This window comes from Rousettus aegyptiacus, unplaced genomic scaffold, assembly GCF_014176215.1.
Source record: "Rousettus aegyptiacus isolate mRouAeg1 unplaced genomic scaffold, mRouAeg1.p scaffold_m13_p_13, whole genome shotgun sequence".
In the NCBI taxonomy this organism is placed as follows: Eukaryota; Metazoa; Chordata; class Mammalia; order Chiroptera; family Pteropodidae; genus Rousettus; species Rousettus aegyptiacus.
Window position 1 is genome coordinate 56,070,573 of NW_023416288.1, and position 26,774 is coordinate 56,097,346.

Consider the following 26,774-nt stretch of genomic DNA (forward strand, 5'->3'; position numbering starts at 1 on the left):
GAAGGGCAGGTCCAGAAACTGTGTCGCTTGAGGAAGTAATCAAGAAACGAGGTGTTTACCCTAAGGCGTGAAGTCTTGTAGAAGAAGTAATCAAGAAACGAGGTGTTTACCCTGAGGCTTGAAGTCTTGTAGGGGACACAGCCCTCTGTAAATACCAGAAGTGTTATTGCGAGAAGGGAATCGACTTGCTTTATGGTATTCTGGAAGACAGAACTAACACCTCACAGAATGCAGGTCTTGGCCTGGTAGGTCAGTGCAGGGAAGCCATTTCTCTAGAAGTTTCATTGCCTCCCGGCCATGGCACTAATTTTGTTCCTCACCTGGCCCCCAACAGAAGGGCCGTGTGTCAGCCCTGAGGCCTCCCAGCCCACCTCGTCCTTTCTCAAGACTCTCGTGAGCCTATGAGGTGGAAGGTTAGGACCTAGACATCTGCAGGGAGCGGCTGCTATGGATGTGACTGAGCAAAACCAGCTCAGACTCTCCCCAGAGGCAGTATGATGGGGAATATACCACCCCCTGCTCCACTGTGTTTTATTAGGCTGTAAAATGAAGGGAGGAAAAGATACTGTTTAGTATGTCTTGGAAAAGTAGCTACGAATACACTTGAATGGTTTTAAATATAAATGATTTATAAAAAAGTCTGCTTCTACTGTTAGAACATGGTATATTTCTTGTACGTGAGAGCAAACAGTCTCAATTTCAATGCTGAGACTCATGAAACGGCAGAGAAACTCAATGAAAACTGACTAGATGGTATGGCGATATTACTGATACATGAATGCATTCATTAAACAAATATTCAGTACAAGCTATGCGATATATACCATGGTAAGCGCTCGGAGTTTAGACTACATTGGGGAATAAGACAGAACCCCAGCCTCCGCTCCAACTGGGAGGCCACAGATAAACAACGGGGAAGTCCTGGGGACCTTGACAAGACGAGGACCTTGATGAGGAACTGGAAATGGGAAGAATGGCAAATCAGGACTACAATCTTCAGACGTTTTGCTGAGAAGGGGGCAGAGAAGGCGGTAACTGGCAGATGGGGATAGAGGGTAAATGACAGGATTGCCCAATGAAAAACGGGGAACCCAGTTTGAATTTCAGATAAACCAGGAACACTTCTTAGTTTAAAATATCCTGAATAGTGCATGGGACACACATCCTAAAACATTATTTATTGTTTACCAGACTTGCAAATTTACCCAGACGTCTGCATTTTTATTTGCTATCTGGGAACCATAAAGCGGCAGGTCCCAGATGTGTGGTGTGCTGCTGCGGGTGACCCATGGAGTCGGGGAGGTTATTACCGAGGGTGCAGAAGACAGTGAGAGGGGCTGGGATTCAGAGCGTAAGGGGCAAGTTGGCCTTCGGCGGGGCAGGGCGGTGCGGGCAGGGATGCTATCCTTTTGTCCAAAGGAGGGAAGACGGAACACAACACAGGCTCAGCACAGTCTGTAGGTACGCAAAAACTGACAAACTTTTTGGTTCCAGAAAAAAATACAAATCAGTATGTTACCGTTTCTTTAGATTTATAACCTCAGGGATGTTTTAAATAGGCAGCAAAGTGTTAATTCACAATAAATTGTCCAGTTTTATGCTTGCTTAAAAATGAAGTCTGCTTCATCTTCCATGGATAGTAAAATACATTCAGGTTAATGGTGTCTGTTTTATTTAGGGTAACATAATGACTGACATGGTAGCGTTTATTCTTTTAAATTTGTTAAGGTGAGTTTTATGGGCCAGAATGGGGTCTACCTTGGTGACTGTTCCGTGTGACTGTGAGGAGAATGTGTAATCTGCTGTCGTTGGACGAAGTAGTCTGCAAATGTCAATTCGATCCAGTTGATTGACGGTGCTGTTTAGTTCAACCGTCCTTACTGATTTTCTGCCTGCCGGGTCTGTCAGTTACTGATGGAGGGGTGTTGAAGTCTCCAAATGTAAGGATGGATTCATCTGTTTTTCCTTGCAATTCTGTCAGTATTTGCCTCACATTTTTTGTCGTTGTGTTGTTAAGAGTTTACATATTGAGGATTGGTACGACTTCTTGGAAATCTGGCCCCTTTATCATTTCGTAATGCTTCTCTTCATTGCTGATAGATTTCCTTGCTCTGAAGTCCGCTCTGTCTGAAAATAACATAGCTACTCCAGCTTTCTTTTGATCAGTGTTAGCATGGTATATCTTTTCCCATCCCTTTGTCTTAAATCTGTCTCTGTCTTTATATTTAAGGTGGGTTTCTGGTAGACAATGTATAGTTGGGTCTTGTTTCTTAATCCATTCTGATAGTCTCTGTCTTTTAGGCCATTCACATTTAAAGTGATTATTGATATGGTTGGGTTAATGTCTACCATCTTTGTTCCTGTTTTTGTTTATTGGCCTTGTTTTTCATTTCTTTTTTTGTCTTCCACTCTTTTTCTACCTTCTCTGCTTTGGTATTTTATATCATTCCATCTTCTCTCCCCTGTCAATAGATCCATTTTACTTCAATTTTTACTTCATTAAGCAGTTGCCATGGAGCTTACAATATACATTTATGACTAATGCAAGTCCACTTATAAATTACACTAGACTGCATCACAGGTGGTTCAAGGACCTTATAACAGCTTTTTACGTGGTGGACTGAAACCGGGATATATGGTGGTGTTTCATTCACAGCGAAACACACAAGCACACGTGAGACTCAGACATACATAATCCACCATTGTACTGCCCAGGGTTACTGTGCAACTCAAACAGCCATCCACGCTTTGGTGAAATCCCTGCCCGAATTTTCCCTCTATGTATTTTATTTTGCCTAGTTGAGGAACATACTAAATATATAATTTTCTCTCCTTTCTTCATTAGCATTGTCATAACCATTTTCTCATGTCATTAGAGCCTCATTTTTATCCATCATTTTATGTCTATACATACATATTTTTCCAAGTTCTCGTGTGATTTATTATTTATTTGTCTTATAGCTTCCATGCATCTGAGTTTATTTCTTTACTAAAAACTTTTTTTTCTTTTAGCAACCGGATTGCACTTCTCTTACAAATGTTGTGGTTGGCACTCCTGGTTCCTTGAACATTTCAACAAAGAAACTGCTGATTTCCTCACCACTCTCGTTTAATGTGAACTTTGTAATTAGTCCTGGAGGCGGAGGCGGAGGGCAGGGTGTCAGCTTGGCAGGATGAGGGAGCGTTTCTGGGTTGCAGGTTTCTTATTACATCCTCACATGGAGAAAAGGGCTGTGTATTTTTTTTTCTGCATAATCTAACCGTCCTCCAATGTTAAACATTCGACTGTTTTTAATGTTCTGCCATTATAAATAACGGTGTCCGATATCTTTGTGTATAAATTGCCTAATTTTCAGATTATTTCCTTAGAATAAATTTCTAGAGTTGAAATTATTGAAACAAATGGTCTGAATAGATTGAAAGAGTCTTATTCCATATTAGCAATGATTTCTTTTTGGAAATCTGGCCCAATTTATATCCCCAGTATCCATTTTTCAGAATACATCTTATGGTACCCTCATCAGCATTGAGTGATAGAACTATATTTATACATCTGTTTAAATATTTTATAATTTGACCCAAAAAAGTTTCCACATAGTTTTCATAGTTATTATTTTACATCTACATTATGTCCCATAGTAATATTGTCTAACCATTACTTGTCCTTTGATATTTAGGGTTCTTTTCACAATATGTTACATTATCCAGAATAGCAAAGTATTGTAAACAACTGTTATTTTTCCAGACTATTTCCCAGCCTTCTTTGAGTTATCTTTCTGTGAGGTGAATTATCAGCAATAGGTCATAAGATGGGGATATTTTCAGTATATATGGATTTTAAGGGGTTCTCGTAGTGTGATGAGCATGATTTATTGGAAGTCACCAAGCAAAGACAGGTCATCCTTGAGGTGTGGATAAGTGTGTGTGAAGGAGGGAGGGAGGGAGAGGAGGGAGAGGAGGGACCCTGCTGGCACCTAAGGTCCCTTCCAACTCTTTGATTCTCTATTGTCCCAGTATCCCCTGCAGTCTTGCTGGTAAAGATTTAAAGCAGAATTTCAAGCATGGAAAGGATTTTTTTTTTCTTTTCTTTTTTTTTTTTAGTCAAGCTGAGCTACTTAGACTGATGTAGCTTGGGCCAATACATGCTATCTCCTTGGGCTTCATTTGAAACCCACCAATGCATTTAAAAATAATTTATGTACATCACGTTAAACGTTAAGCTAAACATCTCTGGGTAAAAAAAATATATATATAAAAAATTAAATGTCGTCACCATTAGGCCATTGCGGAAATCCAAGTTGCCTTATATGCCAGTTCCTCCTGTCCCACAAGGTCGTACCCACTGGCTCTTGGCCACCCCCAGCCCCAAGCGCTCTTCAAAGGGAATCGCCCTGGGAAGGTGGAGGTGAGAGGTGTGTTTGCTCCTAATGTGTGGCTGCCTTCCACCTTTTATCCTGAGATGGGCTGGGGAGAGCGGCCTTTTCTGAATGCAAATTGGAGATGCTGGGGCACTATAGGAGGTTCTATTTGTCTTCTAGAAGAATTGAGCTCTTGCACGGATATTTCAAGTCTGTGAAAATTACTTTAAAATTTTTAAATAATTTTTTAAATGATCAAAACCCCCTGCCTCTGTGGCAAATACATTCCAGTGTTTTATAGAATGACAATAGTCTGAAATACCCTCAGCGTGAGCCTTGTAGCTCACATCCGAGGTTTTCCCACCATTTTAGCACGTCACATGGCTTGTCATTCAGCCTCATAACCCACTCAGTGGTACATCCTCGCTGCTAGGACCAACTTTCAGAACTTCCCGGAAACATCTGGTTCATTTCTAGGAAGGACACTGTGGTCTCACTCATATTCCAACAATGTCAGTTGCTGAGTGGCTCTCTTGCACAAAAACAGTTTCTCCATATTTCTCCAAACCTGGCATGATCCTGGCATCTCCAAAAGTGAAAAATCAGCCCTGGAGCCAGGACTCTAGTGACAGGACAGTATATTTTATTTTTTAATTCAGGAAAAAAGCACACTTGTCTAGAATTTTATTTATAGCCAACCTTCAAAAAATCGCATTAAAAGAAAAATGCTAACAGATACAAATCAATGGCAATGCTGTCTTCAGATTCAAAATAAAATTGAGTTCAGTAAATTGAACTCAATATCTGATAGTGGGATGCTGTGTACATTATTCTCGGGTGAGGCATGGACATGACTGATGTCTATCCTGGACCAGGGAGATAGAAAGAAACAATGGAAAAGTCAATTTCAATTTCTGGGACAACCGAGTGAACTCTCCATATGCCGATTTCACAAGCAGGTTATTCCATAATACTTAATTTAATTAAGAATGTGTTTCTTTTGTGACCCAGCATTACTGGTTCTGGTGATCTTTCCCAAGGAAATATGTTCACAGGCCCACAAAGGGTGCACAAGAGAATTTCCGTGGCAGTGTGATACGGACGTGAGGCTTGGCACCCATCTGGGAATGCGACTCCCAGGTGATGGAGAAGTGAACCGTGGGGACTCAGGGTGGAATTCTATGCCGCAGCTGGGAGCTCTGGACATACAGACAAATCAGGGTAAATAGATCTTAAACACTCTGCTGTCGAATGAACAAAGTAAGAGGCAGGAGGAGGTTTAGTTCATGTAAGTCCAAAACACCCGAACTTATAATAATTCTTCACTTACAAAACCCATTTGGTTGTCTGAGGGGATGGGAGCAGGGGAATGGGGGCAAAAATGAATTAAGAGTAAAATGAGAGGGACCTTGCAGAGGCCAGTGATGACAGCGTGACAAGGACTGAGAGCTGTGATGAACTACATCCTCTGTGTAGATGTCCAGATAAGTGGGAGAAACTACAGGCTCTGGTTTTCGACAAACATATAAGGATATGTATCCACCATGATTGTATCGTACAGAATAGGTTTACCGCCCTCAAAATCCTCTGTGTTCCACCTCTTCATCCCTTCCTCCCCACAACCATTTGATCTTTTTGCTGTCTCCACAGTTTTGCCTTTTTCCGAATGCCATGTGGTTGGACTCACACAGTGTGTCGCCGTTTTAGATGGGCCTCCTTCGCTTAGTCACGTGGTTCTTCCATGTCTTTTCGTGGCTTGATGGCTCGTAAATCCGTTTTCAAAAGAATGTTTGATTCGAGCATCTCCAAAGTATAATTTAATGATTCCCTGTACTTCATATATTGTTCCTGTTTATATTGCTTTCGGACAACATTGCAAAATTTGAGAAGCCGTTTGTTCAACCAGTGAAAATAGATATTCGCTTATCTTTATAGAACCGTTTTCACTCCTGTTCCTTCTTGATAGAAACGAACATGTCATAAGTACGATCATTGCGTGTTCGGGTCTGTCTTTTTCGTGGGGAAGAGGAATGGCCTCTTGGCACGTGGAGGTCACGTGACTCCGCCTTTGTGGTCCATTGGATTGTGTCACCATCTGCTCTGTGCTGCCTTCCTCAGTGGCACTTTCTCAGTCTTCCGTGATTGGTTGTTTGTCATCAGGTTCTGTTTTTTAACTTTAGCCCTCCTTTCCAGCACAGTTTAAACAGCGCACCTGCAAACATGCTACGCTGCAAGTGTGTTTTGTACCAGGCAAGCCCGTGACGGAAGCCAAGTGCTCCATCTTATGTGTCCTTTCTTTTTCTTAGGTTTTAGCAGCACTTGGGATGCTTCTATGCAAATTCCAAAGGTGCACATTCCTCAAGGAAAACTGAGTGAGTTATGAACTACCTGAGCTACCCTAAGAGGGCTTTCCCGACCCCAGCGGGCACGAGTAGCCTTGGCCCCCTGATCCCTACCCTCTACCCACTCTCCTGTGCACCCCAGACCCCAGGATGCCCTGCATTGGCATCTCAAACATGCCATGTCCTCTTCCGGGCCATCCAGAGCCAGGCAGGGGTGGAATCTGCCTCACAGGAAGCAGGCTGGGGAGGAAAATGTGTACACGTGACCTTCCGCCTCTCTTCCCCCCACCAGTGTGTGCCCAGCCTCATGGGAAGTGTGGGCTTATACAGGGGTGTTATTAGAAGAGGGCTTCCTGCTGCCCCAGGACTTGCATGGGAGGCCCCAGTGGCTGCATTCCCTTCCCCCTCACACAGGTAAGTCTGGGCGGGATCTGCGCCTTTGAACAATGCACAGGACGTGTGTGGCCCTGGGTCTGGCATCCATCACCTCCAGTCACATCTCCCAAGGGACGGTCTCCATCACCTGACCTGTTCTTGGGTGAGGAGTGTGCAATGTGAGAGGGGGGAGCCGCGATGGGCCGTGGGATGATGGGGGAAAGCTGCCTGGCACGTCCTGTCTCGGAGGGGGAACCGCCCTGCGCTCCCGTGGCTGGGAGCTCCACGGCGAGCCGCATTCTGCCTCTCTGTCTAGTTGCTTCCACATCTGTAGTCTGTACATTGCAAGCTCTTGAGCACAAGGCTACGCTTGGTTTCAAGCTGAAATTGCCTTTTTTTTTTTTTTTTTTTTTCAAAAACTCACGCTCTGCAGTAGTTTGCGAGGGTTGCTGTAACAAAATACCACAATCCGGGTGGCTAAGACCAACAGAAATGTATTGTCTCACAATTCTTGATGCCGGGAGTCCGAGATCAAGGTCTTGGCAGGTTTGGAGAGGGAGAACCTGCTTCAGGCCTCTCCCTAAGCTTCTGGTGGTTTGCTGGTTATCTTTTGTGTTCCTTGTCTCGTAAAAGCATCACCCCGATCTGCCTTCGCGTTCACGCGGCATTCCTCTGTGTGGGTGCCTGTTCTATATCTCCCCTTTATATAAGGACAGATTGGATGAGGGTCCCACCCTACTCCAGTGTGACCTCATCTTAACTACTTACGTCTGCAATGACCCTGTTCGCAGTTTCCATTCTGAGGTACCAGGGCTGGGGCTTCAGCCTGTGAATTTTGCGGAGACACAGTGCAGCCCATAACATTCCCTCTCCGCAGTTTCTCTCATTTTGACCTGGTGACAGGAATCTCTGAGGTAAAAAGATCTTTCTCAAGGTATAAAGAACAGGACACATATTTCAGTGAAGTTCAACAAAGAATCGCTGTGGAAATGAAGATCACGCAAATGGGAACAAGGAAGAGCTATTTCCTCAGAGCTTGCTGTTGTTATTGATCAGCCACCACCATTTACATATGGCAGACCCAGAGGCAGGCAGGGGAGTGACGAAGCTTTTTAGTGAAAAGGAGGCAGATCGCAGGCCGTGCGCTGTGCTTTTCATGGAGGCTGTCGGTGTAGGACAGCTGTAGGCAGCGTGTCCTGTGCAATTGGTTAGGGGTGCATATTTGGCTTTCTCTGGTTGGTCATAAGTTGGTGAACTGAACTGTCGGTTATTAACCAAGTCCTGGCTCTTTGGGCTGATGGTTACGGAGGTGATTGGTCGGCTCTCTGGTCTGGTTGCTGCAGAGAGCAGTGTGACTCACTAGACTGGTTGCCGTGGGGAGCGGGTTGGCTTCCTGACTGACTGCTACAGATTGTGGGTCAAAGTTCTATTTTTAGACATAGCCTGGTTTTTGTCCATTTGTATATTTAGCCTCTCATCACAGAATTAATTTGTTGGGTTGACCTACCAGCTACTCAATTCCACAAATGACTTAAAAATACATATAATCATAAACTTGTAAAAACAACGATTAAAATCTTTTCCAACCTCAAATCCCAAGTTTTCCCAAGAGCCGCTGCCTCCGTCTTTGATCTCTGTCGTTTCACCGCAGTTATTTGCACAGGGCACATTCCTGGGTCTCTCCTAATTCCTCAAACATTTACTGAGTTTCTGCTGCACAGCCAGGCACTGAGTAGGTGGAAGAAATGAGAGGCTAAAGCCACAGTCCCTGCCTTTAGAGAGGCGAGGGAGAAAGACAGGCAGATACTGTGGCCCAAAGTGCTCATTTATCAAAGATAAACAGAGCTGGACACAAAAGTGATAAGGACAGATTTAATCAGTAATAACCGTTGCAATGGGAATAGGATCCAGTGTGAACTGAACTCATCTTTGATTTGTATGGAGGGCACTGGGCATTTTATAGGGAGAACGAGCGAGTAGGGTGGGGTTGTTTGTGGAGGCTCAGTAGAGTCAGGGGAGTGAGAAAAGACAGACAATTGGTCAGCGTAAATGCTGAGTAGGCCAGCTGTGTCTGCTAGCTGACGGTCATCAAAGTCACAGAGGCTGGGACACAGAGGCCCTGTCCTTCCTGATGAGGGTACTTTAAAGGACCAGTTCTCAGGTCCTGAGTTATAGCAGATATAGATGTAATTATAGATCTGTACATCCCAAAGGCATAGAGGAAGGATTCACAACTAAAAGCACTTTTTAGTAGATGCTGTAAGAAAGGGTAGTTGGGGGCTTGCTGTCAGGCATTTGTTAGAACAAACAGTAAAATACTTTGGCAGTCTTAGACTATCTCAGGCACTTTAAGGGGCCTGGGGTCACCCTAGGGATATGGTCTTGAGCTGTTGGAAACTATGTTAGTGCTTAAGTGGTTTTTTTTCTTTAAAATTTTTTTATTTCTCAATTTTAGTTGACATACACTATCATCTTTGTTTCAGGTGTACAGCATAGTAGTTAGACATTTATATATCTTATAAAGTGATCAAGTGATAATTCCAGTACTTATCTGACAGCATATATAGTTATTATTGTATTTTTGACTATATTTCTTTATAGACCAAGGTTGAGACCTAGTAGAGAAATGGGCTCAGGGGAGCTTGGCTAGAGTTTGGTGAAAGAAGGAGTCTTTGTCACAGTGCTGTCCTTGAAGTGAGCACAGGCCATTGAGGTGAGGTGCGTGTGCATCCATACAGGGAAGAGGGGACAGCGTGACTTGGAAGACCAACCCCTTAGACTAGATGAGTCCAATCAGGAGAGAGAAAGCAGGGGTGGCAGTGGGGAGGAGTGAGGGTGGGTCCAGGTTTATGGGGCCTAAACTGTGTACATTTCGAGGGCCTTCCTTTCGAAAAAAAATTAGGCAGAAGGCCTGGAGGTGGGGGCGGGTGGGACATACACGTAAGGGGATCCAAAATTCAAGCTTCTCTTGGTTCACAGCAAATCTGCCCCTCGGAAAGGTATGCTCCAGGCCATGAGATGAGCAAGAATGAAGGTGTGGAGAATAGAGAGGCCTGGCATGTTTAGGGAGCTGAGACAATTCAAAACTGGGGTTGCTTGAGGAATCTACGAGAGGTAAAGCCAGAGAAGTGTTGGAGTCCACTTACAGAAGGGCTTATGGGTCCTCCTAAGAGAGAGGATTTTACTCTCAGCTGTGGGGAGTCACTGTAGGATTTTAGGCAAGGTAGTGAGTCGGTCACTTATGTATGTAATAGAAAGATCACTCTGGAAGTGTGGAGGGTGGGCCAGAGCCAGAAAGGGCTGGCAGTAGACACCAGGCGAGACAAGGCACCGCTGCCAACAGCATGAGGATAAACATGACTTCAGATGGATGGCAGGGTTCAGAGAGAGCTGCTCTTCATCAAAAACATTTCTAGATTGTTCTTTCTCTACGTTTAAAAATATGCTTACATGTGTTTTTGTAGCAAAGAGGCCCGAGCTAGCCTGTCTTGTTTTCGATTAATCTTGCATGTTACAATATTTCAGTTTGAATAGAACATTCTATATTCGGTTTATTTGTTCTTGAGTATCATACATATAAAAAGGAATAGATTAAAATGATGATTTTGAAAGTTAGATCATTGTGCCATACCTTAATGTTTACTGTTCTATTACTACATAGGACACTTTGAAACAGAAATGCCCCAAACAGGATGGGCTTTGTGTCACACAGGCCGTAACTGTGCTGAGGACAGCACTGATTACTACAGGCAAAATTTTTGAATGAAAAGTACATCTACGGTTAGGCAAGTCCTGCCGCACTGTACCAGGAAGCTCTTGGACCCCTGGGACTTGATACTCGATTTTGCCCTCACGTTTTCCTTTTTAATTTATTGATAAATCTTTGCTAGGATCGATTCCACGCTGGGAATGTATCTGAGATACAGCATCTGGGCAGTGTAGTTATCAGATTACATGACCGTCTTTTGTGTCTCAAAGGGAAGAGTGATGGTTTGGATTTGGTCTGCCTTCCTCCTGGGCAGGTGAACGAAAAGCAATTGACAGAATACCTGAGTTTTAATGTGACCGTGGCGGCAACTACATGTAATCCACTCTGCTGTAGTCTAAGACTCTTCCTTCTAATGAAGCCATCCTCCTCGCCTCCCCACCCCATTGGCTGTGTTGGCAGTGACAGGTGACATCCTTGTGCTAAGTGATTCAGAGAGAACAGGAATCAGACCAACTGGCTTCCTCAGAAGTTTGGTTATTTCAGCCATCTATAGAGAAATGGAGGCTGTGAATGCAAAGTGACAGTCATAGTTCCCCTGGGGTAAGGACTCATTCATCCAGTCATTCCCCGGGCAAACTTAGGAAGAGCTTGCCGTGCTGCAGAAGTATTAACAGATTGTGAGGAGGTTCGTTCTTGATGGCCGCATCTCAGGCCAGAGCAGCTAAGAGCACCAGCTCTCAGCCCCCCAAGACGATTGGGAAGGCTCCAGGCAGAGCAAGACTTTGATCTGGACTCAGTGCAATGGCCTTCATTCTGCAGGTGGAGTTGGGAGGCAGAGTTGGAAGGTGGCAGAGAAGCGGAGTGGGCCAATCCGAACTCTTCCTTCACCTCCTGAGCTGGGAGTCAGACCAGGGAAGGTGGCTGGACTCATGAGAAGAGCCGAATGACAGGCCGTAAGGTCTCCGTCGTTAGGAGACACCGAAGGCCGTCAGCAGGGGAGTGACAACAGTGGCGGCTGTCCTGTCCGTGGGGAGAGGCGAGCAGGGGAGGAAGATCCTGGAGGCAGAGTGAGTGAAAGGAAACGTTCCTGAAATAACGCGGGGACGATGTGGTGAAGGCCAGGAGCAGGGTGCTGGCGGGGCGAACGGCACCCGATGGCCGCGGAAGGTGGTATCGAGGAAACAGCAAGAACTGGAGGAGCGCCGGACACGGGCGTGGGCGCAGCGGGGGCATCAGAGGTCATCCAGCAGTTCGGTTCGAAATGACAGCGGTGCCCTCGACTGACGGGCGGGACCGCAGAGACCTGATTGGGGTAAGAGGGTTGTGAATTTAACTTCAGATGTGTTGACGAAAGGACTACGTCTCCTGTTTCTTGTGCGCCAGAAGGAAGTGACGGTTACAATAGGAGCAAGTCCCATGCAGACGATCTCGAGAGAGGATGTAGTCAGGGCTCGGAGCGCCCGATGCCTTTGGAACTTAGGTGCGAAGGCAGCCCCGGCCTTGTCTTATTTGGATCCCCTTTTTTCTTCTTCCTTCCCTTTTAAAAGAAATGGACGTTTGAAGGTAAAAATGACTAAAGTAACAGAAACCACATCGGGGCTACTCCGTTCCTGCTGTTATCTATAATTGGGGGGCGATCGACATTCTCGGGGCTGCGGTTCTCTGTCTCAGGCTTGCAAGTCCTTGGGCTCGTCTGGGGTTAACTTCAGCAGTTTATCCACACAGAGCAGGATGAGGGTGAGAAACCAAAGACTCCAGCCGATCGCAGCCATGATCCAGCCGTACTCGTCCACTCCAATGCGGCAACACCGGGCTGCTTGTGGGCAGAAGTCCACATCTGGTAGGGAAGAGACAGCAAGAATGCAGGGGTGTGTCACACCGGGCCTGCCCAGCTCCTTTGCAGCATTCGTGACAGAACGGTAACGCGGCAGCCAACCTTTACGAAAGCTGGCCACGCGTTACACTGAATGCTCTGCGCATGTGACCTTGTTTGTTCCTCACTAAGTGACAGGTGGTTACTCCCATTTTACACGAAGGAGCTGAAGCTGTAACTTGGGCCACCAGGGTCACGAGATGGCAGAACTAGAACTCAAACCCGAGTCTGCAGGACTCCAAAGCCATGTTCTTAACCCCTGCATATTACTGCCGACTCTCCTTTGTAAGTGCCCGGAAGTGGAGGCCTTTGGTCATCCAGTGAGGATGGAATAAAGGAAGCCAGACTTAGAAAACAGCAAAACTTCCTATTAATTAGTCATGCGTAACAGTGGTCACTCTATAAAGTACCGACCTCCTTGTGGCTGGAAGTATTCCAGTAGAGGACGAACAGAAATATGCAAAGGGTACAAAAAAATGAAGGTCCTGCCTCGGGCAGAGGTGGGACTCATTGATTTTTGTGGTCTTCCTACCACCATACTGCCACAAATCTTTGAACTCGGAACGTCTTTGGCTGCTGTCCTGGGGACGGGTCATTAAAGCTACCTATACCAAAGATTGTGAGCCTAGGTGGGGGCCAAGGCTGAGATAGCTTTTTAGACAGACTCTGCCCGCAGCTCTGGGGGCCCTGAACAGACCACAGCAGCGCGCAGGAAGGCGAGGCTGGGCTCACCCGGATGACGCTGGTTAACGGAAAGCCAGGAGGCTTGAGTTTCCCTCCCAGCCCCAGGGCCAGCTCTGGTCAGGGCAGTTGGCAGAAGCTTACTGAGGCACTGCTCCAGGGTTTCGGGGTCTGGATGGTGGGCGGTCAAGGTTGAGTTGCTGCCACTGCTTGCTTCTGGAAGAAAGACAGGAGACAGTCTCAGGCACTAGGAAAAGCCATTCCCAGGCATAGAGTTTGGCATCTTTTTTGTAAACCAGTAGTGAGCATTCAAGTATTACAGAAGCTCTTAGTCTAGGCTTCATAGGACAGAGCCAGCCCCTGTTAGTACAGTTTCTATGTCGACGTCCTAACCCCAATAGTGACGATATTCGGAGGTAAGACCTTTAAAGAGGTAATTTAAGGTGGAAGGGGGTCATGTGGGTGAGCCCTCATTCGGGATGACTGGCATCCTATGAGGGGGAGAGACCCCAGGATGTGCGCGCGCGCGCACACACACACACACACACACACACACGAACGACCATGCGAGGACGCAGAGAAAAGGCGACCACCCACGAGCCGAGGAGAGGGGCCTCCGGGGTGACCGGCCTTGCCAACGCCTGGGCCTCCAGACCTGTGAGAGGGGAGCTCTCTTGTTTAAGCCACTCGGTCTGCTTTTTTGTTACATCAGCTCTCGCAAACGCATACACACCACTTTTCCTATCATTGTCTTCTCTCATTCAGAGATGCTTTATCTCCGTTTCTCCTCGTCTTTAATGTTACAGCTTTCCAAACACTCTGTTTTGGCTGCTTTCTGTGCAGATACATACACATAAAATGGTTTTTCTAGTATATACTAACACACTCATTGAAAAATCGGGAATATCTTTTCATAACCATCTCCAATTCCTTTCCAAACCTTAAACAAATCAACATTGAAATCTGACCTTGAGTCTGGATTTCCGACAATGATTATATATCATTGTCAAAAAGCGGGAGATGGTTATCAAAAAAAATTAAACACCATACAGGCAAGTGTGGAGGCCTCAAGCACACGCAGCTCCGAGAATGGCCCCTTGATTGATAAGCATGGAGCACAGCGATTACAGGGCTTCGGCGAGAATTCTCGAAGTTCCGCCAGGGTTTGGGGGGTGAGGGGGGCTTGCAGAGGTGAACACGAGAGTCCCCGGGGAAGCGGAGCTGGTGCCCATGCTCCTTCCCACAAGACAGTGCGAAGACCCGTCGTCTCGGCCCACTCCGTCCCGTACGGTAGCCACAGGCGACCGTTTTGGTTAAAAAGTTCGGTTTCTTGGTCAGATTAGCCACATTTTGAGTGCTCGATCACGACGTGTGTCATGCTGGCAAGCCCAGCAGAGATGAGAAACACTTCTCTCATGAAAAAAAGTTCTGCGAGTGCCAACCTACGTAGGTCAAGGCCAAGACACCAATCTGGGAAAATCTTTCCAGAAATGGTATTGCTGTTCCATCCGCTTCTTGGGAATGCATGCACAAAAATAAAAAATGGATTGGAAACTCTCAAGGCTCCACTGACTCTAGGTCAGCATGTCCTTCAAAGGAGCTTGTTGTCACATAGCAGGACAAGTTAAGAAGAAACTTCTTGAATAGCCAATGGCATGAAATTGCTGCTCAGACTAATTTTATGCCACCCACTCCCGAGCTGGCCAATTTCCGACCTAAAGTATAGTCATAACCTCGATGCAATCTGGTTGTTACTGTAAATTATTTACAGCCGAATGGCTTAGAGCTCCGTCTTTGTTTTGGAGGAATCAATTCCTCAGAGTTTTAATGTTCCTTGTAACCCAGACAACTTCCCTGGCCCTGACTTTCACCTCCCCTTTCCGCTAGAGTGGAAGTGGTCCCCGTCTCGAGCAAGCGAGTGGGGGAAAAAAAAAGCCTAGTGAATTGGATACCAGTATTAGGGTAAACCATATGAAATTGCCATTTCTGTGGGTCAAACACTGTTCAGTATCAGCAATTTTATATGGTTCAAACCAAACTTATAAGTTCCTGAGATTTAAATAGCACCCGCCTCCCTCATAAGCAGAGCCAGCCAGAGATTGGTCCCCCTTAGGGTCACCTCCAAAGTAAAGGCTGTTGGGAAGACCCAACTATTCAGTGTAGTTAAATCTGTCATGTTTTTTTTGAGGCCCTCTCCTAAATAAGGCTCCGTGAGTGTAAACAGAAAGCAGCAGAACACTCTTATTTGGGGAAGAGTTGTACTGGACAATAAAACCATGAGTTAGTTTATTAAAAGGTATTTTACCTGCGGCCCAGTCATTTCATCTTTATAACAACCCTACATATAAGCCCTGCTATAAATGAGGTAAGTAGGGCGCGGAGAGGATAAGTAATTTGCTCAAGGTCACACAGCTATAGGTCATGCAAGCCAGAACTGAGCCTCGCTGGGTTTGAGAGCCCACCCTCTGAGCCCTCCTAGGAGGGACTGTGAAGATGAAAAAGACAGATACAGGCTGATGTGGGGGCAGAGAGGGTTGGTTTTGAGAGAAGGAGAGAGAGACTTGTTAGGGAGCAAGTTAGAGACTCTGAGGGGAGGAGGAGGATCAAAGCCAGAGGCAAAAGCCAGGAGCTCGGAGTGGAGAGCCCAGCCTGGGTGAGGTTGACGGGGTTGGCCTCAGCCCCTCCAGCCTCCACACGGTGATAGCCCGGCATCGCCTGTGCCCAGGGAACATGGGAGAACGGTAGGCAGCTTATCGCAGCTTTCATGCCTTAAGGTTTTGTGAAGTCTGCCAGGGACGCACAGGGTCAAGGGAGGGACAGAGGGCCTCAGGTGAGGGGCGGGGGCACTGAGAAGGGGCCACTGGCAAAGGGTACCCAGAAGGCGTCAATTTAGGCTGATTTCATCCCCTGATGGGAGAGAGACTGTGTACACTGCTCTTTCCTCCTCCTCTGTGGCAAAGGTCAGCAGAGGTGGTTGCCCCTGTCCTAGCTGAGGACAGGAGTAATCCTAGACTACCCCCAACCAACCCCACCACCCCCTGCCAAATCCTTCAGATGAAAAAGAGCTGTTTCCTCTTTCCTTTCGCAGGACCAACCCTAGCCAAGGAATCCTCCTTTTTTTCCCCTCCCTCCGTCCCTCCCTTCCCCTTCCCCGTGTGACTGAGAATAAAGCTCACAGTTCTACCTGCCAAGCAAGCCGAGTGCAAGGAGCCGAGGACCAGGCTGAGGACCAGGGCAGCGCGAGGCACCGAGGCGAGGCGCTTCATGCTGGGGAGAGAGGCGTCCACCTGCACCATCGCGCCTGACGCGTGCCGAGTGCCAGGTGCCAGGTGTCCCGAGTGTGTCCTGTCCTGCAGGAGCTTGAAAACAGTGCTGTCAGAGGTGAATTTCTACTCCGTGTTTTGGGGAAAACAGAGGGGGTGGAGCAAAGGAAAGTTCTCCTGTCACACTTGCTTTTAACCTCTCTAGAAGGGAAGCCAAACTATGTGGCCGGGGGGAGGAGGGAGGGGCAATTATGTGGTGTTCCTTGAGCTCAGGATTTTTTTGCCTATACTGAGAAAAGGGAAAAAAAAAAAAAAAAGGCTGGAGAGAGGCTGGATTGCCTGTTCCTTGTAGCCTGATAGTGAGTGCACACTTACTGTGTACACTATGCTGAAGTCTGGGAGAAAAGCACTTTAGTTTCAAACACACACTCAGGCTCAGGGCACCGTTCCCGCAGTGCCTAGGGAAGAAGTTCATTGATCTTCAGCAGTGAGAAGCTGCATCTGTGCATGGGATGCTCCCCGAAGGTGGCGTTTGGGTTGGGTCTTGAGGGATGGATAGAATTTGGACAGGCAAAGAGGAGAAGATGGTACCGTTGGCAGAAGGGACAGGTGAGTGAGGGCCCAGAGGTAGAGGTGCTCGGAAGTCCACTGTGCCCCCAGCACAGATGAGGGTAGGTGACCCGAGGAGAACGAGGTGGGGAGGGGGCCAGTGAGGCTGGGCTTCCGATGCACCACGCGGGGGAGTTTGAAACAGTCAGGAGGCAACTTGGAGACTTTGTGAAGATTTCGAAGGGGGTAGTAACTTGCTCAGAGCACTGCCCTCAGCCTAAAACGTTTATTGAATATCTATTGTGAATATGGAAGGCCTCATCCTGGACATTTGAGACTCAGAGATGACCAAGACATGTTCCCTGCTTTCCCTACTCACAGTCCTGCAGGGAGACCAAGCAGTGAAGAAAGCATTGAGATGTAATATGGTAAGACCCAGATATGGGCATCTTCCAGAGTTCGGGGCTGTAAAGCAGGAAGGGGCCAAATCTGCCTGCAAGGCACAAGGGAGGGATTCACAGAGGAACAGATTTGCTAGAGGAGGCACTTTTCTCTAATTCGCCCAAAGGTACAAATTAGTGGTGGCCCTGTATTCATGGGCATAGGGGTTGGGGACAGAAGTTAGGGGGGCTGATGTGCAGGCAGAGTGCGAAACTCTAGTTTCGGTCCTGCCGCTTGGTTGAACCTTCAACAATTACTGAGCAGCCGTTGTGTGCTGGGCCCCTCGGGTTGACGGGTTCTGAGGCGGCTGAGGCAGCACGGTCCTGTCTTTGAGGATCTCAAGGTCCGGTGAGGGGGATGGACAGGTAATGACAACACTATGACATAAGTGTGGTGAGGCGGTCTCTGCAAAGAATGGGAAATTCGCCTGGAAGCTAAGCAGGGTCGGGCCTGATTAGTACTTGGATGGGAGACCACCTAGGAAGACCAGGTTCTGTAGGTGTAAAAAATAAATAATAAGGGATTGTAAACTGACAAGGGCCTTGCAATCTGTGAGGTCAACCAAGGGTTGCCTCGCCTAAAAAAGAGTGGGAAGTTCACAGACGGGGGGATAGGGACTAGGGAGCATCAGAGAACATTTCACAGTGGAGGTGGCATTTAGACCTGGAGCTGAAAGATGTGGGAGGAGGAAGCAGTATGTGCGAGGCCCCGAAGGCAGGAGCGTGTAACTCTTGTTTGGGAAGTAATTACTGTCTGCAGAGCATGGCGTGGGCTCGTTAGGCTAAGAACAGATTGTAATGGTCTTGCATGGTGGACAGAGGAAACCGACTCCGTCTCATGACTGGGGCCCTTTATGTGGATCTCGTGGACACTTGTATTTTTAAGGTGTGGAGGCCTCATCTTCGGAGGACAGGCCTGGACTCAGAGAGATCATCTAAGAAGCGGTCGTAAAAAAAAAAAAAAAATCCCAGCCAGAGACTGGAAGGGTCCTGAAATAAAAGATTGGGCTGAGAATAGCGAAGAGGGGAACAGAATCTAGAGGCGCTTAAGGGGCCAAATCAACAGAAGGGAATCCAGGAAGAGGCCTGCAGGATAACGGCCGGGGTGAGCGGGTGAAATTCCAGCCCTGCCCCTGATTGTCTGAGCGGCCTCAGCAAATTCCTTTATACATCCAAGCCCCGGGATCTTTATCTGAAAAGTCATAGCACCGTAGCACATATCTCAGAGGGGGTTATCCATGTATGGTGCTTCGCATAGTGCCGGCTGATGGAAAGTCCCCAGTAAACGTGAACTAACATTTTAATAGAAGGGTCGTCATAAGTAGAAAATATGGGAGAAAGACATTTTAGGGGAAAATAGCACAATGTATTGATTGATCTATCGACATCCTGTCTTGGCCCCAAAAGGGGTTTAAGGAAGCATACATGCAATTAGTTAAACTAGATAGAATAAAATAAATGAGATGAGAAGAAGAGAAAGGGTAGGAAATACAAGACGGATCCAGGAGCGCGTGTTCTAAGCTTCCTGGTAGCGAGCGTGAAGAAGGTAACATGATCACGTCCGTGATCTGCGGGCTCACAAGATGAAAAGAACAGGAGAAGCAGAACTGCTCTCGATAGCAAAACCAGACAGGAATTTCCCTGTTGGGTCCCCACAGAGATGACATTACTTAATAGGACAAACACAGTTCTTGACATCTTCCTCGCCGTAAACCGCGCAGTCAGCTTCACGGACTAGGGCCGACTTCTCCAGTAGGTGCTAGGAATAACAGGGGTCTCTGAGATTTTCAAGGGTCTCAAAAACGTTTGAGACTTAAAAAAAAAAAAAAGTTCCCAGATCCAAAATGTGAACAACAAAAACTGTGCAATCAAAAAAAATTTTTTTCTTGAAAGCAGAGTTATACAGTTTCTTTAAACAGAAGCCATTTGACATAGGCTCTTGGGCACGTTTTAACATGTTTGATGCAAGCACTGTGGCCCTCCAAAGTAATGAGAGCCTGGGACACTCACAGGTTTGAAAGGGTCCTGCCTGCGGTTGTCGTGATGGTGGTTTAAGGAGCATCCACCTATCTGAGCCGACAGCATCAGAGCAAATCATACTAGTGACAGGAATTCTAGATGCAGTGGATGTTGAGGGCAAGGATAAAAATCAGTCCCCTCTGTCCTTATTTTTACCGTGTTGTTACTTGATTTGGGACTGTTATAGATGTGGTGTTTGCAAGCCATTAAAAGATAAACATTCTCTTAACACATCAAAGGGTTTTGTTATCCTAAAATAGGATGGACTTGACTGGTCTTGATAACTCAACGAATTCCCAAAGGAAGGGCTTCCTGGTGACTAGTTTACAAGTGTCACCATTATTAGCTGTTTTTTTTTTTTTTTTAATTTAAAAAACAGAGTTATAATTAATAACTCCACGCAGCTGGTTGGTTACCTTACCCAGGAACTCTCAAACACATTTTATATCAGGTTTGCTCTGGAAGCTGTACCAGGAAGTGGCCTTACTCAAAGCTAGGCTTTCTGTGGGAACTTTCTCAAGATTTTTTTTTTTTTTTAATGGTTGAGTTTGGTGTTTGGTTACACGTACTTTTTTTAAAAGTCCAGACTAAAATGTCTGTGGTCAGGCTCCATGGTAGTGGTTGCGGCTGACCACAAGCATGGGTTTCCAGACCCTTCACTGCCTCTATTTGTATCTGTTTTGCATGCTAAGATTTCACTTGAAAAAGAGGAAGAGCAGAGGGCAGAGCGTTTCTTGTGCTAAAGGGATGAAAACCAGCATGCTGTGGCTTGGAACGGCCTCTGCCTACGGGAGGGGTATTTTATGTTGAGGAAACTTCCCTTGTAATTCTGGTGGGCCCCTCGATTGCCTCTCCATCCCTGGGGAGAGACCACTGGCCTTGAACTTGAGGCTCACCTTTCCAGTTAGTCCACTCTCAGGAGAATCATAGCCCCAACCTCAACTGTGGCTGCCATCCCCTAACTTCCAAGCAGACGTGGGGTCCGTGGCTCTTCTGCACGTGGCTTCATCAGGGCCTGTTTTTCCAGAATGTCAGTCTTGAGCTGCTCACGGGACGACACGTTTAGACCTTCACCTGAATGGCAGTTAGTTTGTGGAGGAGCTTACCCTCACACACTGCTGCTTGGTTATGTCTCTGACTGGGAGAGAGTGAGTACTGTTGTAAGAAAAAATGGAGAACTACACAGGATCCCCCTTGAGATGGTGCCATAGAGTTGATGAAAGTAACAAAGTGAACGCGGCCTGGAGCCCACCATTTGGAGCCTTCTCTGAGCAGTTCCCAGGATAGGGGACTCTGGGACCACTGATCCCCACAGAGGTGGGACTGACAGAAAGAATGGGACTTCCTCTTGGCAAAGGCCATCTCCTGCCTGGGCCCTGGATCTCATTCCCCTCTGTCTTCTCCAAAGTGTATTTCTTAATTTCCAAACATATGGAGGATTTCTAGTTACCTTTTTTGTTACTGATTTCTAGCCGAATTGCACTACGATCTGAGAACACATTATGATGATTTCCATGTTTTGATATTCATCAAGAACCATCATCTGGCCAAATTTTTGTAAATGTTCAGTGGTCATATAGTTATGGGGTTCTTCAGTATTCTACTTTAAGTACATCAGATAAAGAGTGCTAATTGTGTGGTTTAGAAGTTCTGTACTTTTCATGTTTTTTAAAAAATTTGGTCTACTTATTCTATTGAATACTGAGACAGATGATTGTGGATATTTTCTCTTTTCTTTGTAGTTTTGCCTATTTTTGCATTCAGGATTTGAGGCTGTCATTAGGCCTCATTCAAATACAGAATTATGACATCTTCCTGGTGAATCGAACCTTTTTTAAAAAATCATTTTATGACATCCCTTTGTGATATCGATTTAGAATAAGAACTACATATTTGATCTTTGTAACTGTTTCTGGCACAGAGCTCCTAAAACCCTTAGAATTTCCTAAGTGATGAGAGCGGACAAGTGTTTTCTTTTGTTATGTTAATGAGGGGACTATTAGACTGCCCCGAAAGAGGGGAGCTGGTTGCTAGGGGCACCAGCCCCTGTGATTAGAGGGTTGGCATTTGTGGTCCTACCCCCTGACCTTGGGGAGGGGAGAGGGACTGGAGGTTGAATCAGTCACCAATGGCTGATGATTTTATCAATTGTGCCTATGGAACGAAGCCTCCATAAAAACTCAGAATGGAGGGTCAGAGAGCGTCCAGTTGGTGAACTCGGGGGGTGCTGGGAAAGTGTCACTCTGAGGGGGTGTGGACCTCCGCGCCCCTTCCCCGTAGCTTGTCCTGTGAATCTCTTTCTATCTGGTGGTTGCCGAGTTCTATCCTTTCATAATAAATTGGGAATCTAGGGAATAAACCGGTTTCTTGAGTTTGTGAGTTCTAGCAAATTAATTGAACCCAAGGAGGGGGACGTGGGAACATCTGATTTATAGCCAGTTGGTCAGAAGCACAGGTAACAACCTGGATTTGTGCTTGGGATCCTGGTTGTTGGAACCTCCAGTTTGTAGCCGTTTGGTGAGATGCACAGGGAACAGCCCGGGCCTGCATCTGGCATTTGAAGTGGAGGGCAGTCTTGTGTGACCGAGGCTTGTATCCGTGGCATCTGATTCTGTCTCTGGGTTGATCGTGGCACAATTCTTGGACACCTTGCTGGCACCTGAGAATTGCTTGTGGGTGGGAGGAAGCCTTTCTCCAATGCACGCACGCACGCACGCAGAATCAGGTCCAGGAGGCCTTTTCACCTTCCCTATCTCTGTTAATGTGTTCTGCCGTTAGGTTGACTTCACGTGATATCACCATAGCTATACGACCTTTCTTTTGTTTGGTTTTGCATCCTCTATCTTTTTCCGTCATTTCTTTCAACTTTTCTAAAGCTTGACTACGTTTTAGATGTGTACCTTATAAAAATATAGTGTAGGATTTAAAAAAAAAAAAATCCAGTCTGACCATCTTTGTCTTTAATGCGACCACTGACTGTTCACACGCATGTGTTTACTGACAGGTCGAGGGGTGGGACCTGCATCTTACCGAGTACTCTCTGGTTTTCCCATCTTGTCCTTTTTTTCCCTCACTTCTTTTGGATTAAGTTTTTTATTCCAGTTTTTAAAGGTGACGGCATGAATTCTCGTCTTATCTAAGTCTAATATTAATTGATACTCTTACCGTCCTCACAGATGATGGGAAGACTTTGGAACTTAAACTCTGATTTTCTACTCCTGATTGTTATATCATTAGAGTCATTTATCTCCTTAACTGTATACATACTTTTTCACTCAATAAGTCATTATTATTATTTTATGCTGTGAATATTTAAAATTTCCATATATGTACCAATTTATTGTTCTTGACTTTTTTTGTCAAGTCCGTTTTTTCATCTGCAATCATTTCCTTCTTTTGTTATTCACTCAGCGAGTGATTACTGCTCTGTTTTTGCCTAGATGTGTTTTTATTCTTCATTCTCGAAAGATACTTTCATTGGGTTTAGAATTCTAGGCCGGCAGATTCTTTCAGTGCTAAGGATATCATTCTAGTTCTTTTGACTTCCATTGTTTCTGTTGCGAACTGTTTATCTAATTGGTGCAACCTTGTAGGTAATTTCTCTCTTTTTCCCTTTGGTTGTTTCTAAGAGTTTTGCTTTGTCTTTAGTTTTCAGCAGTTCTGTTCTGATGTGCTCAGGTAGGGATTTCTTTTTATTTGTCTTGCTTGGGGTTCGTTGGCACTTGAATATAGAGTTGATGTCTTTTGTCAGTTTTGAAAAATTCTCCGCTCTCAAATATTACTTCTGTTTGATTCTTTTCTCTCCTTCTAGTACTCCAGTTACACAAAGGGTAGACTTTTCCATTGCATTTTCTAATTCTCTACCTTCTTCTTTATTCTCCATCCTTGTGTTTTCATGGGCTTTATTCGGATATTTTCTTCTGTCCTATCTTTTATTAAATCTCTTATCGCCTATGCCTAATTCCACACCCCCCCACCCCCTAAAAAATGATTAAGGAAGACAATTTAGGTGACATGAACAAACTTGAACACTTCATAAAGGGAGCAGTTTCCCTTCGAAGAACTGCAAAAAGGAACACTGAGACTCTTTTATAAGACAAAGAACAAGGAAGAGACAAATAGAAAATATGTGACCAGTTAGGGCCACCTAGTCAGCCTTGTTTGGGATGAGAAGGCCCAGAGCTGGCTTGGCGTTTGGGGACTGTCTGAATGAATATCCTGCATTTCTGGTCCAGAGGAGCACTTCTAGGGACACAAAAGTTATCTAAATTCTGGTTTGCTGACATGGCAACCCCGGCAGGAGTGGCTTCATCTTGATCTTAGAAATTTCTTTAAACGATAGCTATCTATTGGGTTCTCAATTTCTGTTGTTTATTTTTAGTTCCAGAATTTCTATTATATTTTTTTTACAGCTTTTTGTTTTCCAATCTTCACCCCCCTATCTGTCTGTCTTCGTTGTCTTTTATTTCTGCTGGTGTTCATTTATGTCATTGTGTTTCCTTGTGTACCTGGTTATTTGTGTGTATGCATGTGTAAAATTACAATTAGACACAATCGTTTGTAGAATTAACTTGGGGCCTAGATGAGGTTATCTTCCTCTCGATGTGATTTTTTTATTGCTTATTTTGATCAGGTGCTTGGGAGCAAAAACAATCTGCCATCACGTCCAATCTCAGTAACTGAGATGATTTATAGCTAAGCTGTAGGCTTTGTAAAGGTCAGTTTATATCGGTCACCTTCTCTTCTGTGGTGTAGCTCTTTAGAATTTTTTTTTTTTCTCCAGGGAAATAATCAGAGATGAACACAAAAATGTGTATCTAAGATTCTCCATCTCAACATTTCAATATTTGTAAAAATGAAAACTTAGAAGCAGTTTATAATGAAATAAAAGATAGCTATTAAAATGGTTTTAGAATAACAATTATTTAGAAAAACACTTGCTATGTAATACAAACAGAATAAGCAGGATATAAAACTATATACTCTGTGTGATGACAGTTTGGTAGCATGGTTATGTATACAATGAAAAAAGTTTGGAAGGCATCCTAGCCAGATGTTAGCAGTGGTTGTCTCTGGAATATACAATTCGAGATGGTTTTAATTTTCTTCACACATTTTTATGTCTTTCAAATTCTCTACAACGAATGCGTGTTACTCTTATAATCAGGAACTAAAATCAAGTTAATACATTTAAAATATTTCACAGGAAAGCAATACACTCAGTCACAATGAAACAGATGACCGTATTTTACGGTATCTGATTGCCTGGGGGAAAAAAATTTCAGTGTCAGGGAAACTTCTCTTCCATTAAAAATTTAAAAATCCCAGTTACGTTGAAGTTGTCCATGGTGCAGAGAACTGCTTGTTGACAGTTCCTGCTCTTGGGGCGTCCAGGGAGTAAAACAGAATATACAGACATATGCAAGAATGTTCAGGACTTAAGACTTAGAAATAAGACACAGAAAAAACACAGAATATCAGTGTTGGCAAGTGACCCAGAGGCCATGTGGCCCAGTCCTTAACCCAGTAAGAGTGCCCTCGTGCTCAGAGAGTGGTATGTTAGAGAGTTGGGTGGAGCTGCCTCTGACCTCTCCTGCCTCTCAAGGTTGTTACTTAGACTTCTATTAAATTGCCTCAAGTGACAAGTGTCTTAACTAATTTTTAAGGCAGCCAGTTCCGCTGTGAGATAGCTCTGTTAGGAAAATTAGTTACTAGCATCAAACAGGTAAGGGCATTTTAAGGTGAAGTTAATAAATAATTGGAGGGGAGGATGTGTTCAGCTCCATGAGTCTGCGGTTGACAGTTTCTGGCTCCCTTCAATTTCCAGTCTTAATCATTTGGGCAGGACTATTTCTGTTGGCACAACAGGGCTTGTGGTCAGATTTATTTTTTGTTTAATAAACAGAGATGTGTGTTTTCAAAAGAGTAATTTTAAGCTAAGGTTTTTTGGGAAATGAACTGCATGTATCTGATAAACACTGAAACAATTTTTTTGTTCTAGTTTTGTCTATACGAAACTAAAAAGGACCGGATAGCCCAGTCAGAGACCACTTCCCAACATCCAGCTTCTCTCCCGCTGTGTCCTTCTGGCCTCGTCTGTAACTTTCCTTTACTCTGTCTACCCCTCGTCTTTCTTGTCCAGCTGCCCATAGCCCCTTGGGGGCAAACGCAACCACTCTGAGTCGAGAATCCTGGCTTCTAGTTTTCTTGCTGTCACTTCCTGTGTGACCTTGGGCACAGTCACATAACACTGATGACAGTGCTACCCAAGAGTGATGGTGGGGGCCTCTGAAGGGGATACAAGGGGGCAGATCCAGCGAGATGCCAACGAGATGCCGCCTCCAGTCCTTTGTAGAAAGACCTCTGTCTGGCGCCCTTAGGACTCCTGGAGGGGAAAAATATCCCCTGAAGGGGTCTCTCTATGGGTGGTGCCTACAGAAAGGGGTGTCAAGTCCTGTAAGAAACTGGCCAGAAAGCTGAGACAATGAAGCAAAAGGGCCTTGAGAGCCTGGAGCCTGGTGTGCCTTTCCATCTCTGCCACAAATTATATGAACTCAGGCAAATCCCTTCAGTTGCCTAGGATTGTTCCCTCATCTCTCAAGTAACAAATGGTCTCGAAGTTTTCTTCCAGTGGTACAGTTCTCTGACTCTGTGATCATTACGGTACTTTAAATGAAGAAGAGAAACAAGCTAGTGCAGTGTTTTGTTTTATTTTAAAGGAAGTAGAGATAGCAATCATGCTGAAAAGAAGCTCCCTCATAAGTATTGTTACAGAAGAGACAAATAACTGGGAGGTTCTCCCAAGTGAAAACTTTGAGACATTCTGTTCTCTTCATGATGAAATTTTTTTCCCCCTAAATCTCAGTTTTTTTCAGTCAGTCTGTGTCTTGGCAAGTGAAGACAGGAATGAAAGGAGTGTAAAGTAGCTCTGCTCTGGAGAGAAGAGAAACAGACGGGACCAGGATACGTGGAGGTGGAGAGGCGGGAAGCCGGGGGGCTCCAGAGGGAGGGCCTTCTCCTAAGGGATGAGGTGGCCGTGCGCTGGGGGGTCTGAGATGGAGGGTAGAAGAGAATGTAGTTGTCAGGGAGAGCCACTGGGAGGGCACTTTCTCTCAGGTCACAATCTAGAGGACAGAAAGCTGTAGAGCAACAGCGAAGGCCAGAC

General features: G+C 45.5%; 2 protein-coding genes across 14 annotated transcripts in view; one reads left to right on the plus strand and one right to left on the minus strand.

Moving 5' to 3' along the window:
- Positions 1-7,415: 7,415 nt before the first annotated feature.
- Positions 7,416-16,662, minus strand: TMEM213 (transmembrane protein 213). Of its 4 annotated transcripts, none has more exons than XM_016161887.2 (3): positions 16,523-16,662; positions 13,483-13,551; positions 7,416-12,621 (listed from the first exon to the last, which is right to left on the minus strand). In XM_016161887.2, the coding sequence occupies exons 1-3, from the start codon at positions 16,632-16,634 to the stop codon at positions 12,452-12,454; spliced, it is 351 nt and encodes a 116-aa protein (XP_016017373.1). In that variant the 5' UTR covers positions 16,635-16,662; the 3' UTR covers positions 7,416-12,451. The 4 variants fall into 4 exon arrangements, with proteins under 4 accessions (XP_016017373.1, XP_016017371.2, XP_016017372.1 ...); XM_016161885.2 differs by having other exon boundaries at positions 13,390-13,551; XM_016161886.2 differs by having other exon boundaries at positions 13,483-13,554.
- Positions 16,609-26,774, plus strand: part of ATP6V0A4 (ATPase H+ transporting V0 subunit a4) — a 60,936-nt gene continuing 50,770 nt past the window's right edge. For 8 of the 10 annotated variants that reach the window (XM_016161883.2, XM_036230845.1, XM_016161880.2 and 5 more), the window contains exon 1: positions 16,609-16,719. The gene's annotated coding sequence lies outside the window, so the exon portion shown is untranslated. Of the gene's footprint in view, positions 16,720-24,530; positions 26,583-26,774 lie in introns of those variants that run through there. The other 2 variants (XM_016161875.2, XM_016161878.2) reach the window with 2 other exon arrangements.

Bases quoted from the DNA above. Each gene is read 5' to 3' on its own strand.
- TMEM213 (XM_016161884.2), bottom strand. From the start codon at position 16,634: ATGGTGCAGGTGGACGCCTCTCTCCCCAGCATGAAGCGCCTCGCCTCG. The intron at 13,555-16,522 runs GTAGAACTGTGA...TCTTTCTTCCAG, and splicing joins GCACTCGGCTTGCTTGGCAG to AAGCAAGCAGTGGCAGCAAC. The intron at 12,622-13,389 runs GTGAGCCCAGCC...CTTCCCTACCAG, and splicing joins CGTTAACCAGCGTCATCCGG to ATGTGGACTTCTGCCCACAA.